The sequence below is a fragment of the Oxyura jamaicensis genome, chromosome 7 (genome assembly GCF_011077185.1).
Source record: "Oxyura jamaicensis isolate SHBP4307 breed ruddy duck chromosome 7, BPBGC_Ojam_1.0, whole genome shotgun sequence".
NCBI classification, from domain to species: Eukaryota; Metazoa; Chordata; class Aves; order Anseriformes; family Anatidae; genus Oxyura; species Oxyura jamaicensis.
In genome coordinates this window covers 13,897,794-13,917,875 of record NC_048899.1, presented here as the reverse complement: position 1 = coordinate 13,917,875, position 20,082 = coordinate 13,897,794, and the positions used below count along the sequence as shown (strand labels likewise).

Below are 20,082 nucleotides of genomic sequence, written 5' to 3'. Positions count from 1 at the left end.
CATGGGGCGGCGGCGCCTTCCCCCCGGCGCCGGCGGAAGGGCGGCCCGCGCCGGGATCCGGCTCGGGGCCGGAGCGGGCGGGGCGGCTCCGGGATGACGTGGCGGCCGCGCCCGCCCCGGGCGGGTCTCGGCTCCTCCCGGCCGCTCCCCGCGGCCCCGGCCCGCCCCTAGCGGGTTGTGATGCTGCTGCTGCCCGCGGGGCCGTGTGAGGGATTGGTGGCAGCCTCGCCGCGCCCGTCAGCGGGACAGAAAAAAGCTCGAGATAAGGGCGGGGAGTTCGCTCACCAATCGTCCTCACGGGGAAAGCACTGGCTTGAGGAAAATTAATTTGTTGGCTGCTATAACGGTAGAGCAGTGAGAGCTGAAAACAAACTGGAAACACCCTCCTCCTGTCCGCCCTCTTCTGCCTCCTCTTCCCGAGCGGAATGGGGAATGGCGGCCAGACCCTAGCTCTTCAGCTCCGACACTTGGTCGTGGTCGCTGTCCCGCGTGGGGTCCCTCCCGCGGGAGCACTGCTCCGCAGGGCTCTGTGACACGGGATCCGTCTGTCAGGAACGGACTGCTCGGCACGGGTCCCTCAGGGCGGCAGCTCCCTTCAGAGCACATCCACCTGCTCCACCAGGGGCTTCTCCACATGCCACAGGGGAACTTCTGCTCCAGCACCTGGAGCATCTCCTGCCCTTCTCCTTCACTGACATTGGGGTCTGCAGGGCTGCTTCTCTCACTCCTCTCACACAGCTGTAGCACAGCGTTTCTTGCCTGATCCTACATACAGCTCCACAGAGGTGCCACCAGCATCGCTCACTGGCTCAGCTCTGGCCAGCAGCAAGTCTCTGTTGGAGATGGACAGAATCAACTCTTACATAACGTGGGGCAGCTCCTGGGCTCTCCTCACAGAAGCTGCCCCTGCTGCTCCCCCACTACCAAAACCTTGCCACACAAACCCAAAACATACCCAAAGGTGGCCGTTACATGCGAGGGCCTGGCCACGTCCTCAGGGAGCCTCCAGCCGGCTGAGGGAGGCTGGTAGTGAAGAGATGCAAGTGGCAGGAGGAGTGCTGGGGAAGCCCTGTGGTGCCAGGCCTGCCTGGGCATGGCCAGGAGGCTGACCCACCTTCAGAGGGTCTCTGAAGATCAAGACAGTCAAGGAGCCCATTTCCTCAGGAATGCTGTCCCACAGCACGGGGAGCTGCCCTCACCTTGGTGAGGCTTGTGGCAGAGAGAGGCTCCACGAGCGGACAGGCTGCAGGTTGGTCACTTGCCTTTTCTCACTTATCTGCACAGGGTCATAAATGCCTGAAGAGAAACAGACCTGAAACATTGCTGGGGATGCCCTGCTGAACACGGTTCTTCGCACTGTGAGGAGGGCAGCAGAACAAGTAACGTGTGAGGTGTGGTACAGTTGCTGAACCCCTCCAGGAGTGCGCTGGGGTGTTCCTCACCCAGGTCAGGCAAAGAAGCAAAGTACCATTTGTCACAGTGAGGGCTATTAAGGGATTCAGAAGTGGTATGGTCTTTTGAGGGAAGTGATGGGCTTCTTTATGAAGCTCAAAGACGATTAAAAACTGAGCTTGCTGCCCACTGTCGCTATTTGGGTATACTTATTTTATGACCCCCTGCAAAGTGGGTTCTCAAATAAATGTGCATTGCAAGAAATCTTTGAAACACTGCCCATGCAATTCAGACATGCTTACAGTTTGACTCTCCATACACTTGCTTTGTTTGAATTTATGTCAAATAACAGTTCTCTATTTGAACTTACTCCTTTTTATGTAGACAAAAGTGAATGTAAGTTATGTACTTCAGCCCAAGTCAAGAGTCAAGCTGCCATAGAAGCACTTTAAGGGTCATTGATAAAATGAATTGATTCATGCTGTTTGTTTATTTTTCAGTCTCAGTTATCTAAACAAATGATTCCATTGTGAAATATTTGGGTAAAAAAAAAAAAAAAAGTTTAGCCGGTGAAGACAAAAATATGGAGTGTACCTGAGAAATTAGTTTCTGATTTTCATGTTATTACAACCTTATGGAAATCAAAACATCTGTCAAACTAATGACAAAAAATATATGTGTTGAAACATTTAAATTTCCTCTATAATGATTTTGTGACAAAGTAGGTTAAAGTGAAAGACACTGTTATTTTTAATTTTCAATTTAAAAAATTTAAATGATGCTTTAAATTACACATTTCAGTGCAACTTTTATCTCTTTATGTGGGTACTCGCTGACTTGGTATCTTTCAGATGGGGTGGGGACACTAACTGCAATTGTTAAACAGAAGAGATATGTCAGTCCTAAGTTAGTTTAGTTATTATTATTATTATTTTTTAATTATTTTTTTTCCAGAGCAAACTTCAATTAGAGGAATACAAGCAACTGCTAGGTAAGCAAACTCAGGTATCACTATCAACTCATATGTAGCTAGAAAGCAATGTTAGATGTATCATTCATTGCAAAGGGTAAAAACTTCCTTGTTTAGCTAGAGGAATATAAGAAAAGGCATTTCTCCATCTTCAGTCATGATTAAAATGTAATAACTTTAACTTATTTTAAAGTAATGCAGGTTCAGTGGTTGTATATGTTATTGAAAACAACACATGGCTAAAAATGTCCCCTAAACTTTTTGTTTCAGTTCCTAATGGTAGTGAGTTCCATGAGTTAATTATTCTGCTGTTCTTTTTGTCTGTGGATGTGAATGCTGAGTTTGAGTGTTAATGGAGATGGAAAGCAGACGCTCCTACATAGTTGTAGGATAGGGTTCACTTTAGCAGCTAACTGTCCTACTTTTATCATATTAGTTCAATTTTATACAGTAGATATTCTGATTTAGTCAATAAAATGCCTTTTTCTTTTCTCAACTGCTATTTTAAATCAAAATACATCTTTGTACAACTATATGGCAAAATAATGTTATTTATGTGTTTTTCTGCAATGTACGAGTAATATATAACAGACTGGGCTGTTACATAGTTGATTTTCATTAATTAAGGAATACTATTAATGTTTTGGTTTGCTCCCCTACTCATTAGTGTGGGTTTGTGTTGGGTCAAGGGGATCAGAAAAGTCCTCCAAAGTTTCATGGAGTTCTGAGCTGCGCAGTGCTGAACAAATGCTTGGAAAGAACCAGAAAAGCTGCTTTAGGTTAAAACTCTCTCTAATAGTAGAGCTTTTGATTTAGGTGGAGGGCGTAATGACCTGTGACTCTTCTGACTTTACATGACTCACAAGCCAACTTCATCCTCATCTGTGCTTCACTTTGATAGGCTTCTGTCATCTGCTTGTGCAAGGGTTGTAGTGAAGTGTAACTGAGCGAGGCCATTCATGTATGCAATCAATGATAATACCTCGTCATGCTGATTTTATCCAGTTTGAACTATTAGCCATGAGAAGAGAATGAAGCTCATTCTAATCCATGGCTGTCTTTAGCAGTCATACACTTGAATAAGCACCCAGCTTTCTGCTGTTATTTGTCTATTTTTACCTTTTACTACGTCAGTTTTGCATCTGCTTTAAAAAGTCATGCTAATAACTATATATAACGATGGTGAAAGTCGCTTTTTCACTTGACTTACCACATCAAGTAATGATTTGATTAAAATTTTGACTGCTGTTCTGTCTTCCCTTTGCATTCCTCTTCTTCTTCCAGTGATGTGACTGTGGTTTAATGGAACTAGGTAAACTGATTTTATTTTTTTCCCTGGGAAACTCAGAGACAGCATGCGTCTTCCCAATTGTCTTTCATTCATGACAGGAATTTCAAGCAATTTCTTTAAACTTTCTTCATTATTGTTTCTCTCAAACCTTTCCCACACATCTAGCTGTATGTTACTATGATAGTAACATCCATATCTGTATCTTGTTTGGAGTTGGTTTGAAGTCTTTCATAAAATAAATTCCATCTTATTTTTTTCTGTTTCTCTATTTTGTAAAGGGAATGGGATGGGAAAATCTAAAACACTGGCTTCTGAATTAGGACAATTTCAAATAAAGGAATCTAGCAGAATTATGAAAAAGATAGATGTTAGCATTATCCCAAAGAAGAAATAAGAAAGAGGGGGACCATTAAATTTTTCACATGTATTAGAAAATTAACTAGATTTGTTAGTATTGGATATGAATATTTTTATTAATTCTCATTTTAATATGGTGTATATATAAAATCACTTTGTAATTTAAAATTAGAAAACCGATCAGAAAGAATGCCATCAGATAGAATTTTACAGAGTATATAAAATGTTTAATTAAGCAGTAAAGCCATGTAAACCATCTGCTTCTGTTTAGATAGTCAAGATGTTACAAAGCCATTTCTTGTAATTTAAGACATCTATGCATTTTTGATTGCTTTAAAATTAGCATTCAGCTTTCCTGAGGACTTCTGCAGAAAGTCCTCAGGAAATATACAGTGAAATATATAATACTTGTTAGCAAAGAGGATTTTCTGCAGAAATTCTGTTAATTTTACTACACTTTGAATTTGAACTTACCGACTTCGGCATTTGAGTTTTTTATTCTTAGTAGCTTTAAACAGATAAAAGCTGAAGTGGACTGCGAGAGTTCGAAGGTTTCCATATGATGGATAGTGGGTAACTTAGGAGGATTTGGGCTTTATTTTTTCCATTCATCAGCTGTGTTTTTTTTCCTGTAACCTGTTTCTTTGGTGTCATATGATACAGCTCTTTGGGCCCTTGTGTTTGCAAACTAGTTCCCATTTCAGGTTGTTAAAGAATCAACACAAACTCATGTTACGTGGAGCTGGCAGGAGAAACTGTGAGCAGAAAGGATACATCTCTTCTGTCATTCCTGGTGGCAGGATTCCTGGGGAAGCCTTGCACAAATGAAAACTACCTGCTAAATCCTAACTAAAACCTAACACAGGAACTCCATAGCGTTCCTATCAGATTTTAAAATTCTGATATGCGGCATTTAGTTTTATAAACACTCAGAGCTTTATTTTACTGGAACTTTTTAGTTCATTTGGAGTTTCTCTGATGCAATTGAAAAGCTGTTTGCAAGGTGCTTCTCAGAAGGACAGTTTGTGACAGTTTAGAAAAGATGAGAAGATAAAATGAGGTAAGACTGTGGGGGCAGAAATTTCCTGTAACGTATACTTCAGCTTAAGGGTTTCTTCACAGATCTTGAATGCAAGAGTGTACTTTCCATATGACTTGGTCTGCCAGTGGTTGGTCTTTTGAATTCCTGATTCTGGTTCTTTAAGGTGTTTTTCCCTTGTACAAGCCTTATTTTGCTTTCTTATACCCTCAAAGAAAAAATTGTATGTTTTAATGCATAGTTTAACAGATACAAATGTTATAAGAGCATTAAGTGCTAACAAACACTTTTCTAAGTCTTAGTAGGATAATTTTTTATGTACTAGTAAGCTTTGAATTGCCGTATTTTATGAGGTTTTCAGACATCTTATCTGAAGAGGTGTTCAGAGATTACTTTTTTACCTTTAAATGAACTATGACAAAATTGGACAGATTTAGTTCCAAAACTCCTGTCTTTCCTCTGCTTTTAGTAATGGCTTAACAGTTTTTTCTAACTTAGTAAAAATTCAAGGGCGAAGGTGACCAATTTGCTCACAACGTATCCATAAACTTCTGAAAAAGCTCCACATCCCCTGAAGTGAGACTTTAGGTACAAGTGGGCATGCAAACAGCCATAATGTAGCAGATGATGTGTTTGTCCAAGTATTTCAACATTTGATGTTTTAAATATTGGTGATTCAGTTCCTAAGTTCCTAGTATCCTTGAAAGTTTTTTTTTTTCTTTTTAATTAAACAATAATAGTTACAACAACGCAGCTCTTAAAAAAAATAAAAATCTAAAACCAAGCAGAAACCTTCAAAAATGATTGCAGATATGTTACTTCAGAGAGATTAGCAGAGTCAGTCACCTGTTAATTGCATAAAAAAGAGAAGAAAGAGCAAACAAAGCATAGGAACCATTCTTAATGTCAACAGTATTTAGTAAATGGGGAAGATGGGTTTACTGTTTCTCATTAATTATTAATTAAAATTTTCCCAAAGGGAAAGTCTAAGCACCCTATTTTTATAGGATGAGACAGCATACTATTTTTATAGGTGAAATTTTTAGTTTCACATTTTTAGCATCCTATTTTAATTCTACTGACTTATTGCCATTTGGGATGCTACACAAGTACTTTTTCATGACTCTTAGCTGTCTGGAGTGTTCTTGAAACAAAACAAACAAACAAACAAAACCAAAACAAACTAAAGGAAAACATTCTTGCTGCAGCACTAAGATTACCCGTCTTCACAAACTGCCATGGTCCCATGAACAGCAAGTCACATTGCGTGACTTTAAACTGATGATATGAATCCAGATGAAATAAGACAGGTCTATATTAGTCTTCATGAATCCAGATGAAATAAGACAGGTCTATATTAGTCTTCCTTCCTCCCTTTGCTGCCCAGCTTTCTCATTCCTCAGCATTAGGTCTGCTAGCCTGTATGTGTACATACAACTGAATGCCCTGCTCCAGGCTGAAGCCCAGACTTCCAGCCCTCCATTCATGGGCTTATGCCTGAGTGTTGTGCTCCTTGGAGAGTGTGGTTACTTCTGGTTGACCATCTAATCCCAATTTAGCTAGACTGTAACTTTGACTAGGAACAGCTCTGCTCACGGGAAGAAGAGAGAAAAGATAGAAAGGAGGGAGAAGAGTCAGTGACTGGGCACATGGAGTTGAGGTAGGCAGAGCTGGACATTTTTAGGCTAGAGGATATAAAATCATGCCCGTCAAAGGGAGTGAAAGTAACTGATGGGGTCATACTGGGTTGGTTATTTAAAGATGAGTATTTTTCAAATTATTGGCTTAAGTTGTGATCCTTTACTCGCCGATGAACAGTTATTCACAAAAATAGTTCCTTTGTCATCATGAACATTATTCTTGTAAATGTTCTTCAAAGCGAGGGCTTTGTGATTGGGCTGTATGCTGCTATTTGTGGAGGGCAACTCCCCCCATCAACATGCAAGTCTGTCACAACCGTATTTTACTAGTCTTCATGCCTCAGTATTTCTTCAGGGCTGTTATATTTCTTCTAACCTGAACCATAACACTCAGAGTAGTGGAAACCATATGTTTTTAACAAATCTCTACATATTCTCATGCACAGTAGGAGCAAGCTACATGGCAGCTTCTTTGAAGACTAGAAGCACAACTTTCTGTTGTCACTGAGGTTTAAAATAATTCTCCCTTGGGGTACAAAGATCCTTCCTTTGGTACATTTGGTATTTTAACACTGAAGGATGGAGCAGGTGTTTGCCTGCTGTTGTTGGCAATGATAATGCTGCCCCTTCCATTTTGCAAGCAGATAAAGGTTGATCCGTTATGGACATATTATAGCACTGGAATATCAAATTGCGTACATGTATGTACATGACCTTTTCTACATGTTGTAGCTGTCCTAGTATATGATAAGATTTTTGTATTAGATACCATGCTTAGTTTGATTTCTGCACGTGACAATGTGAGTAGAAGCATTCCTTTCTACTGATATGACATATAACATTGTTTATAATTCTAACTGTAAAGGGTGCTGCAGTTTAAGTCTTTGCTGAATTAGTACAGAGAATTTAAAACTGTTTTCCTTGCATTGTTCATCTGTTTACCTTGGATGTGTAATTTTAATGAAAAGACAATGTTTAAGAAGCCTGATAGAAAAAAATCAATGTATTTAACATTTCTTGTGATTCATATTCAGTTATCATTAATGAGCCTGAAGAACAGTAACCAGCTAAACTTAGCTCATTAGTTTGGAACTGATGTTAATGGTATTATTTTTATCTATATTCCTTCAAAATTGGTCCCTGTGCTCCTGTTAAAATTCATATTCCAAAAATAGATGCTTAATTCGCACTCTGAATCATCATATAGTTTTAACTTCTATGATGAAATTGTAGGAATGGGAAGATTTCTAATAAACACTAGCTTTTTGAAGTATCTATCAATTCAGCAAGTTTGCCCATGAGACACTTGCAATAACTTACACGCTAAAGACTAAAGACTGGGTTCAAATGTCCAGTGTGCTTGCTGGGCTGGATCCTGAGCAGAGAACTCTGCTTTCACTGTGGTGTGAACTGGCGTAGTTTTATGGAATTGAATGGGAGTTACCACCATGTCCTCAGCAAAACTTTGGAAATCTCAGCTTCCTGCAACTTCTTTAGTAAGTGATATTTGAATGAAGAAAGTCTGCTTACGTTTGATTGTGACTCTGTGTTCAAATGTTGTTTAAGGTGAAAGGCCATAATAATCGTGATCTCCTGTAAGCAAATTATGAGGATATTAGCAGGGCTGTTAGGTCTGATTTCAAAGTAGGAGGAAACTGCTTAGCGCACATGCTCTCAGTTCTGTAGGCAATTTGCATTTACGTGCACTTCAAAAACAAAAAAATGACAACATTGAAGTGCTGTATGCTTAAAAAAAAGATATTTCTGTGTGCAAGTGTTTGCAGAATTTAAGTCTGTACAACAAAGGTAACAAATCTGACAGTTGTAGAAATGCCATAATGTATTAATGTGATCCAAGAATGTATTGAAACATGGTGGAAGCCAAAGCTACGGTGATTCATTTTTGTTAGGTAAACTAGCATTCATACAGAGACTGCTAATCAAGATGCTTCAACCCTGACTGTCTTTGATGCTTATTTTAAATATGTAAGCAATTTTTAGCTGGTTGGCATTTGTTCAAACATGCAATATTTACTAAGAGCTTTGTAGCTGTTTTCAAAGTAAACAGCTTTAATATCAGTATTCATTTTTGTGACATTCAGTGCATTAGAAACAAATGCAATGATTACCTCTTAAATCAGGTAGAGCTAACATAGGCAGAAGAGCCTATTAGTCCTAAGATCTATTTCTCAAAATACCTGTCTCAGTCATATTAGGGACATACTTTTCAACAGGTCCACAACTGCCACTGTGGTTAACCAGACCTCACTGTTTGCATAGTTCTGGTCATGTTTCCATTTGGGAAGTCCCCCCAGAGATGGAGCTGCCTGCCACAATGGGCTGGTGCTGCAGCTTGGCACCAGTCAGAGCAGGCACAGGGCTCCACACGGCTGTCCTCACCAGGTGCTACCTTCTCCTTGCTTCTTGCTGGCAGATGCAGCGCGTTCTGTTCGCAGGGCACAGCAGGTGCCAGCTTTGTGGCAGGAAGGTGCCAGGCTCAGCTGAGAGGGACGTTTTTAACTCTCATCTCCTTGGAAAGGAGAAAACCTGGTTGTCTCAGCTAGGATGCAGCAATTTAATGCTCAGACCTCTCAGTGTTGACTCCATCCTGTCTACTGACCACGTCACTGCTCACTGAAGTGTGCTGCCTTGCTTCTGGGTCAGGAGTAAAATGCTTAGCCTCAGCTCGGCCCCAGGCCAGACATGCTGCTTGACTAGCAGCAGTAAGGGCTGCAAAGTTACCCTGCTGGGGTTTGGCCGCCGTGGCTGCTGATTTCCCATGTAGACAAGTGGTTTAGAGGAGCTATTTAATTTATTCATGTTTGAACATATTTTTTGTAGGATGTTGTCATAAAATGGTTTTAATCACAGACTAAATGTTACTATGCTTTCAGATGGTGTATTGTAGGATGCCGTGCACTGAGCTTTTGTGATGCACATTTACTGAAAACCTTTTAAATAAAATATAGAGATACCAGAAGGGGTTCTCCCTGGAGAAATCTACTTTGAAAGTCATTCATTCCTTTGATTATTTTTCAAAAACTTACTTTGCAAGCATACTCAAATCGCACATCTTTTACCCGACTCACAGGGAGCTGTAGGACCTATGGAAACAGCAAAAGAAAGGATGCTAATGTGACTTCAAGGCAGACTGAGTTCTATAAGAAGTCCTGAATTAATTGTTTGTAAACTTACTTGATGCTGTGTATAATATTTTATAGTCCTTTCCAACATAATAACAGATGTTAGCATGTTTTATTAATAATACCATAAAAACACAAAACTGGAAAGGTAACAGCTTATTGTTGTAAAATTGATGTATTTCCTTTCCTTAGGATTCATCACTGCTGGTTGTATTAGGTGGAAAAGGAGATACTATATATTCGCACCTCACAGATTTATGTCAGGGAGCATATACTGAGATTCACAATCTGTTTCCCCTTTGCTTCAGAAGAAAAAAGAATGACAGCAGCTTTTTTCCTGGCTCAGCTTCTCCCCCATCTGTGCTCATTCAGCTCTGCTGCCCTGGTGTATTTGGTGGGGGAGAAGACACAGCCTCACCCTGCTGCTCGCCATCTTCCCTCCACACTCTGTCTTCTGGGGGGAAGATGAGAATAAGTGATGTGTTCTAATACAACTTTCCATAGCTGATAGCAGAAGTTGCCCACCCACACTTTTTGTGCTCTTCTTTAATTACTCTGGAGCTAATAATCTGATGGCATGTTCTCATGTTCATACTGGTACAAAAGTGTCTACTGATGTGAATTAAATAAGATCAAACACGAGGGTAATGCAAGTTTTACTAGAATTACTACAAATCTTTAAGTGGTGTTTGAGGGGAAGAGAAAGTTTTTCCATATTCTTAACATATTTATTTCAAGATCCATTATTATTTTTTTTTCATACAGACAGACGGTTCCAGTTCTACAATTCACTTCAGGTTTTTGAAATATCTCAAAATTTATTTGGATCTTGTGGTAAATATATGGAAGAACAAAATTTACTGTGCTGTATTAAGAATTTAATTGATCTGTACAAATAAATAAAACTATTTAACTGATAATGTAAAATTTTCTCACTTCTGCTATCTCGGATTTTTTTTTTTTTTTTTTTTTTTGAGAGGAACTGACTATGATGTTGATGCATATAAATGATCTATGCAATCTTTTTAAATTCAAAGTTTGTATCAGAGAAAAGACTCTAGAGGGAGCCCATCTCACAGTTTTCTGCAATGAGAGAAATTGCTTTACAAAGATAATAAATCTATTTCTCTTAATAAGTAATTTAATGTAAAATCTTTCCTGTCTCTGAGATGCAGAAGAAATCTTGGCACTGTAGGACACTTATTTACCAATATCTTTGGAAATTTCTCAGTTCATAAAGTCATTGCTATCTCACCATTATCTGTGCTTTTTGAATGCTAGGGAAGATTTATGGTTGAAGAAATATTATTTACATAATAAGAGACAATTTATGACCATTCTCTTTTAAAGAAGTCTCAAGGCACCCTGAGTGCAGTAACACAGAGGAAAGGTTTTCATCTATGCAGCCTGAGGGGTTCTACTTGTGCAGGCAGTGAGAAAACAAGAAATTTGTTGAAGAGGTTGGAATACAGTATTCTGTATTTGTGAAAGCATATATATTGCATGTAACTTCCTGCTACATATTAGTAGGCACATGAAATTTAGTTTTAGTTTTGTAGTTATATATATATATATATTTTTTTTAGCCATGATTTGTAACTAGCTAGCTATATGCCCAGTGTCCAACTGGCAACAGACTTTGCATAGCGTTGTGCAGCTTAGAGTTCATGGCTAGGGTGATAATTTAATTTTAGCCTATTGATTGCATTTTTTCCACACTAAATGAATAAGCTTTAGAATTTATTAAGGTGCTTGTTCAAGACAGGTTGTTTAAGGTTCTATCTGCACCGTATGATGCCCTTTCTACCCTGTAAGGCTGAGTTTTTTTCCCAAAATGCTTCCAGAGTGAGAGGAGAGGAAGAGCAGGTGATGGTGCCCACCCAGTCACCTCCTGTTAGTCATGGTTCTTGCTCAAGTCCAGGAGATGGGAAGCATTCCCAGCTTTAGACTGGATGCAGCTGGACTCACCCATAGTGAGAGTGAAAGTCTGGATCAGAGTTTAAAGCTGACTAGTTTCAACTGCTTGGCCTTGTACACATTGTACTGGATACCATCATTTCAAGGCACTGGGAGATGGATCATTTCCAAAATGTATATTAACAGAGAACAGTGGAGAAAAAACCTCTTGTTTTGATAAAATGCTAAAACAGAGGATTTATTAATTCTGAGTGACAGATTCCATATTTCATGTAGTAATTTGCAAGGGATTTAGTAATGAAGACATTCAATCTCCTAATTGCACTTTATGTTTAGTTTCTTGGTTTATAAACGATAGAGCTAAATCCATCAAAAATCTGTTTACAAAGTCAGTATTCAGTATTAGCTGCTTTTTGCTTGCATTCAAATCACTCTGTCAGGCTTCTAGCTAACACCAAGCATTTCTTCAACACTTCATATTAGCAGAAGATTATGTAAGTGTGTACTGCAACTTATTCACAGGGTAACTTGTACCAACATGGTATTTCCAATTCAAATAGGAACAGAAATGTATGTAATTTATCAGGACACACTTTCTCCATCCATCTGTTACTTACACTGTGCTCTTAGAATGCTCTGTAAACTTAAAAGAATATTGAGAAAATACTAACCCAAACATCTTACCTCAGTGTATGTAACATTTGTCACCATGAGCTATGCTTGTGGTTTAGTCCAGATTATTACCAAGGTACCTTCTTAATCACAAATAACTTGACTGAAATAGCTTTGCTAAGATTAATAGAAAGTGCTTAAAATAGTAAGAAATCACAGCTGTTTGTACTTTTTTTTTAATTAGCAGCTGTTATGATTGCTTGTGTGTATGTGTTGTAGTATACTAAAAGACAGTAATTAGAAGATTATATGCGTTTAGTGCAAAGCTATTCTTTGTATTTTTTTTTTTTTTTTCTCTGTGGTTAGTGCTTTGTTTCCTGCTCAGTTCTTAGCACAGAATTAAGACAGAGCTGTTAACTCTGTAGGCCTTTCTGGTGCTTAGCATACATGTGCAACAACTTTGTAAATAGCAACCGGCTGATTTTTCACAACATTTCTCTGAAGCACAGGGCTCTCTCTATTCCCATTTTAAAACTGGCAATATGATACTCTGAAGATTAATACTAAAATAACAAGCAATTTTATGTGCACATTTAAGGAAAAGAAAAGAAAAACCAAAAATGACCCAGCCTTCTGAAAATGAACATCAGCTCTAGATGCATGTCCTGTTCTTGTTCCATCTGTGCTTCCAGAGGTTACCAGCCCTCCTCTTTCTGTGAAAAAATTTCTTACCTTCTGGAGTCAAAATAAGCTGGGTAAGTTTAAACAGTAAGTATACAGTTCTTCCCTGGCACAAATTTTATTTCTTACTAGAATGGGCCAGATGGTACTGCCATGCAAGCACCCAGGCAGCAGGCTGGGAAGGTGTGACACCCTTTCCCAAGGACAACAATGAGCAGTGGGAGACAGAGAGGCTGAGTTAACTCTTCAGCTGGTGCAGTGCCACCAAGAAGAGTTTAGCCCCAGGTTAGCAGGTTACTTGTAGTCTACCAAACCATCATGTGTTATCCAGTCCTTTGTAATTACCTGCCACTTACTGCCTTTTTCCAATTACAGAATAATTTGTTAGTTTGCCTCACAAAGGCAGATGGACCTCAGTTTCTTTGTCCATTCCCTGTCCTCCATCCTTCTCAGCCTTCTTTCCTGTTGCCTTGGGGATTTGGCTCTAAAAGGGATGGGACTGTACTGTTCAAGCAGCTCTTCCTGTTACATGTGGAGTATAATGAGCCTAAATGGGAGAAAGCTCTAAAGGACCGGCTCTAGGAGCAGGTTCTTGTTATGTTGAGAAAGGAGCTTCTGAATTCAAAGTGTTCCTCAGATGCCAGTTGACCTGGCTGGGACTGATGTATGAGACAGTATTCAGACACTGGTAGAAGGCTGTTCTTACCGGACTTTGTGCCTGAAACTCAGCTTCAGAGTCTGGAGAAGCAGGCCAGAAGATCTCAGAACTTTTCCAGGAGCTGGAGATTTCTGGACATGAGTGAAAGAACCTCTAACAGGAATCAGGGCTCGCAGACAGAAAGGGACTGAGGCTACGTAGCTATGAAAATTTTCAGAAAGCATTATTTGGAAGAAAAAAGTTATTTACTTGTCTGAATGACTGACAGTTCCATCAGCAGCAGTTTACACAGCCTAAATGCTTTCCATTAGACAAAGCAAAGATAAATATCCTGCATCAGACTGATGCATTTAGCAATTAATTCTAGCTTTCTGTAGTTGTTTACATGAATATTTATGTAGTTTGTTACATGTACATTCGAGTGTATTCTTATGAGAAGAAGAAAACTCATAATATGGAATTTCCTATATCTTTACGATTATTCTGAGCAATGTTTTGCTTGCATTCCCTCTCACTGCTGTGTGAAGGTGGGATGGTGGAGCTGTAGCCACAGGAAGAGATCTCTTGGCAGAACCTTGTATTTCAGTTAGTTATCTTGTCCTAAGGGTGTGGCAAGAGAAACAAGAAGCTAATGGAAATCTGTCCTTGAGCAGTTACAGAAACCAGAAATAGCATGTCCTGTGCCCTTTATTGCCCCATGTAGTAACTAGAAAGTTTATGTGGGCTTGAATTTATTTGGCTGGACTCTGAGGGATATTTTACTGCTGTGAGTAAACAGCAGCTTCTTGAGAATGGGCTCTGTTTAAATGAGAGTAATGTGCTGGCCAGCATACACGAAATATCTGGTAAACAGACGATGAGCCTTGTTCCAGAGCCTGTCTTCTAGCTGATTCACAAACTAGACACAAAATTTGCTGAAGGATTTTGTTTAATCTAAGTAACGGGGGCAAATGTATCTACAATAAAATGTCCAGGACTGCATTTCAAAGGATGTGCAAATAAATATGGATGTTTTCACCATATGTGAAATTAAGGGTTAATTCCAGAGGAATATACTTACATTGATTATTTACCTACATGATTTTTAATGTCCCTTATGAGGCATTTTGCCCCCTCCATGTGGAATCTTGACCCCACTAAAGTAAGTCTATTTACTGCATTTTACCCTAAAGTTTCAAAATGTGCTGTTTTTCTTATGCCAACAAACTAAAACTTAATATTTTATAATGTCTTATTTTATATCCTTTTTCATATTTTCCCAGTCCCAGATAAATTCTCCCTTTTATTTGTAGGAAGTGCCCTGTTGCAATTTATGCAATCAAAATGCATATAACTTTTCTTTCCAAATCTTTTTTCACCATATGCATTTTTGTAGCTATTTATTTTCTAGCACATACTTCTGGAGCACAGCAAAAGTTCTGATTGATGCTAAACCTAAATAAAATCCTCAGAAATATGTCTGATTCAAATCAGATACTTTGCCTGATTCAAACATTAATTTTTCACTTTAGAAAAGGTCAGGTTACGTGAGAGCCTGATTGAAAAAAATGTTTCAGAATCTTGCATATCCAAAAATGAGTAAGGGCTATGCCTAGCTTTACTTTTGAGTGATAATGACATAGTTTCTTCTTCACAGAATTGTAATTTCACAAGCTAATTAATTATTTTTGCAAATGAAACTGGGAATGGGTACTGATAAATCATATTCCAGTGCTGATTAACAGTGTGGTCTAGGGTTAGTTGATTAAATGCATTATGCATTTATTCAGACAGATAGATTACGATTCAGACAGATAGATTACAGAAGGACAGATAGAATACGTCACTTGCAGCAAGGGGAAGCTTGTAGTGAAATCATTGTTTTATTTTTCAAAAAGGAACCATTGAAGATAGAGGCTGATCTTTCAAATATGTTGCAAATGAGATTAATGCACATACAGAAATGGAGAAAGTACTTTCTATAGAGACTACAGCATTACCTAGCAAAGCATAGATCAATGTGGATAGCTTACTCTTAACTTGACATTTGCCTTGTTTTTGACATTCTAAAAGTTGAATTATCTCCTTAAAATGCTGAATGCAAGGAATCTTTATCCTTATATTTACCTCTGCAATATATTAGAGAAGCCCAAATAAACTGTGAAAGGCTACTGGGTTTAAAAGTATGGAGTATTTATATATTTATAGATATAGATATTAGCATATGTGTATACATACGTACATAGGGGCATGATGGACAATGGGATTTTCTGTGTTCTCAGCTTTCTGTAGAATTATTGGTATTTTTTTTTAATGTTTTCTAAAGTACCCTTTCAAAGGAGATCCTATTTCATAAGCATAGTATCACTTTTTCCTGACATTTTTAACAAGTATTTCTTCCTAAACATTATTCAAAGACAACAGGCATTGCAAAACCCTTTACAGAACTATGACTTTATGGTGTGCAGGTTTGTTTTGTTAATTAGAGTAACCACAGTAATGTGTGAATGCATGTTTCTGTAGATACAGAAATCATATAGAAGATAATGTTAACAGAGTGATGATGCAATGAACAGTAGGAAAGTGCTTAAATTATGAGAAAGGATTGCTGCATTAAATATTTCAGGTGACAGAAATCATATATAAATGTTCACTTTTTTTTTTTTTGTTATGTACTGCAATGGTAATGGCTGCTCTATCATTTTATTAGGATTAAAAAAATGTTTTATATTCGTGTAATGCAGCTATTTTTTTAGCTTGGATTTATGGGCATTAACATCTTGCTATTTCATTCTTGATAAGGCAAGATTAGTCTGTTTCTTTCTCTTCAATTTTGTATACCACACATGGTAATGTAACTCAAAAGACAAAAAGCAATAGGTACCACAAAAATATTCCACAGACAATTGCCCTTTTTGGTTAACAGATATGTTATTTGTAGGTTTGCAAAGGGTCTTTTCTGCCAAGGTCTGAGTGTAGTGTAATATCTCATGAGTGGTGTATAGTGCATTTATTAGTTTACTTATTATTCTCTTGAATTAGAATGAGTTGGGCAATAATAGGCAGAAAATTGATGTGGAGACTGGGGGGAGAAGGCAGAAAACCATAACTCTTTGTGCTAAATAAGAAAATGCTGATAGAGTTTTATAATCTGGGAAGAATATGTAGATCAGCATGGTGCTTTTAGCTTTTGGACTACTGAGTGCTGGGGGAATGTTGTGTTGTTGGAGGTGCTGCTTTCTAGAGGAGAATCTTCCAGTTGCAAGTAAATGGCATTGGTAATTACAGAATGAGAGAAAACAGGGATATAGGCATCCAACAGTTTCAAATGCACTAATTTCCTGAAAGATAGTTTCTCTCATTGTACAAATAGTTGCATTGCAGCAGTTCTGTATGAGTGAATATTGTAGAGCTCAGTAATTTCTGTGTATGTCTTTTGCATCCTTTTCAAAGAAAGAATGTTTTACTAATAGTCATACATTTATATGAATAACTCTGTTCTTTCATGTCTAATACTGAGTAAGTAACTGAACTTCCATTCAAGATACAAAGCTGAAATCTAAGAAATTCTGGGAGCAAAATTCAGAGCTATGAATATCTATAATGTCAAGTAGTGGAAGGATTTAATTAAGTCCTTATGCACAGTTGAATACCTCCTGAATTTAATTTCAGTTGCTATCAAGCATCTGCAAATGGAGTCGATATAATCTCAGGCTTTGTGACATTTGATAAAATATTTTTATTAGCAAAGATGAGAATCTACATCAGCTACAAGACTTGATAATACTTCTTCACTTTGGCTTTTGCAAGTCCAGTAGTAAAAGAAGGGTTTTACTTCATGGGAGGTCTAGTTGGTAGGACGTTTTAGGAAGGAAAGTTTTTTAAGGAATAAAGATTCTAAAATTTGGCAATAATTAAAGAGAAAGTTTGGATTTAATGCTTGAGTTTTTGTGCTTTTATGCAGCTTTTAGAAATCGGACTCACTTTTCTATTTCCTTGGGGAACTGTGGGCTCCTAAGTGCTTGTGTCTTTTAAACAAGCCACGCGTCTCCAAAAAAGGCAAAAATGTCATAGGAATGACATTTTAAAATAAACTGTATTTTTCCACATTAAAGTTTCTTGTTGAAAGGCATAAGTTCCCTCATCCCCACCCTCTTACGGTAGAAATAGATACAGATTAGCATAACCACTTCTGCATGATAAATTATCATGTTGGACTTGGATAACCATAAAAATATAACTAAAGAAGAAATAGAATTGAAGAAATTTAAATTGTGCCTTCTGGTTGATAATGAAATTAAAAAGCTTCAGTTGCAGTTACATTGCACATTCTGGGAAATTAAAGAAGCTCAGATATGGTTAGTTTCACTGAAGAGCCCTCGGCAATGGCAATGCCTCAAAGAGACATTAAAGATTGTAGCACAGAAATATGTTGGAAAGACAATGAAATTAGCAGTTCAAATTGCAGATCCTTTAGTTTCTCTACTTTATGCACTGAAGTTTTTACACTGATTAATTCACTCCCCACCTATGATTCATTCAGTAGCATTCCCAGCCATTGCTTTTGCATTTTGGAGCATTGACTACCAAGCTACTATTTTGGTCTCCAAAGCAGGCTCTCAGTTTTATGAAGTGTGCACTGCTTATCCCAAGTTTCACCTCTAGAATGAAAAGAACGGTGTTATTTTTCAAGGAAATGTACATGCTTAAAGAAAATCATAAGCACTCTGCTGTAACCAAGGACTCGTTATTGAACCAGGAATGTATAACTCTAAGGTCTAAGGAAATGCTGGCATTTTATCTTTCATTAAGATCTACAGAAAAAGATGTACAGTCCCTGGGTACAGTTTCCGTTCAGAGTGCTTAACTAATACCGTGTCTCTGACTTTGGTGTTTTTAAGCCAGGCTCCTACTGAAAGGAGAAATCCTGCCTTCCCTTCCATCCTCTGCCATGCATTTTGCCCTGTCCTTTGGACTGTTGCCAACAGAGCACACAGTATGCTGAAGCAAGGAACCGTTCTGATTGAAAATGAATCAGTTTTATGTTTTTGCTTGCTTAGTTCCAGCCAAATCAGTTTTCTGAGAAGCTTACCTTGTGGCCACAAAAATGTTTGCACTAATACAAGGGACACGGCAGTAACACTCTACTTAGGGGTAGTGGGAAGTTAATAGGTATATAAAGGGGTAGTTGCCCCTTTAGGCAGCAGTGTCATATTAGATCAGATTCACGTGTTCAATTGCAGCACATTCTTAGCTGTCTGGCATTAAAAAATTAAACTGGCTAAAGCAGTTGCACTCATGTGACTGTTATCACTTACGTCTAGGGTCCTTCAAAGGATTGGAAGTGCCTCTTACCTTTTCTGCCTTCATTGCTCCATTTTCCCCATGGGGTCCATCATTACAGGTGTGCATAGCTGATGCATAGGGAAGCCTGGCAACAGAAAGCTCCTTCCTTTCCTAAAAGTAAAGGTCTGCTGTTGTTGCTGCTCAAGGGGAAGATGGGTCTTGTGCACACAGCCACTTCTGCCTCTGTCATCAAAAGCAATTAGCCACTAATACAGTGATACTGATGGAGCTTTAAATGAAAGCAAGCAAGCAATCTTGTTTCCAAGAGAGGTAAGCACTGCTCTTAACAATGTTAGTGTTTGGAATTCTGTGTTGTTGTAGATACTAATTTTTGTTTATATCAGTAGTTAAAGCATTGGTTACTGTTAACCCAGACAGATTTCCTGCGTTAGACTTTAGTTTTTTTTTTTTTTTGTTGTTGTTGTTTGTTTGTTTGTTTTTTTTTTTTTTCCCCAAGTGTTCATTTAATGGAAGAGGGTGGCTCCTTGCCATCTTCAGTAAGATGCTCTTCTAAAAGTATCCAGCTCTTAAGGGAAATAATTTCATAGCTGTGTTTTAGGCATGCGAATTATCTTCCATAGTGTTAAACCAACTTACATATTTGAGTTAGGACTCCCAGTCCATCTGCCAGTAGACATTCTTGTTGCAGCTGCTCCTTCATTCAGCAGCATTTTATCCCAGCTTCCTGATTTTTCAGTGGGGTTTTAATTTTGCATCAACATAGCTATAGCCTTTAGGGGTGGCAAAGATAGGTCCAAGCAAGATTCAGAGGTGTAGCCTCCCAACTTTTTAAAACAGACTTGTTCATTAGTCAATCCCGGCACTCAAACTGATACCCTCCAACCTCCTGAGCACATCTTCAGAGAAAAGCCGCATCTGATCTGACTGACTTGTGGCCAGATGTGTGATGGAGCAGGTCTGGAAGCAAAGAACTGCTGCTTTTTGTGGCAATTAATTACCACGTGCCTGCTGATCTGTGGTAAATGTCTACTTGTGGATGCTCACCTTTGGTAGGTGCAATGCCAGGCAGAGTGGCTTACTCCTTGCTTGTGCTGCT

At 38.6% G+C, this 20,082-nt stretch overlaps 1 protein-coding gene across 1 annotated transcript in view; it reads left to right on the top strand.

Annotated features, from left to right (window-relative positions):
* The first annotated feature begins 5,051 nt into the window (after window positions 1-5,051).
* PDE1A (phosphodiesterase 1A) overlaps window positions 5,052-20,082 on the top strand; it is a 209,032-nt gene continuing 194,001 nt past the window's right edge. Inside the window, exon 1 of the mRNA XM_035331261.1 lies at window positions 5,052-5,070. Within this exon, the coding sequence (XP_035187152.1) occupies window positions 5,066-5,070 (5 nt within the window). The 5' untranslated portion in view covers window positions 5,052-5,065. The remainder of the gene's footprint in view (window positions 5,071-20,082) is intronic.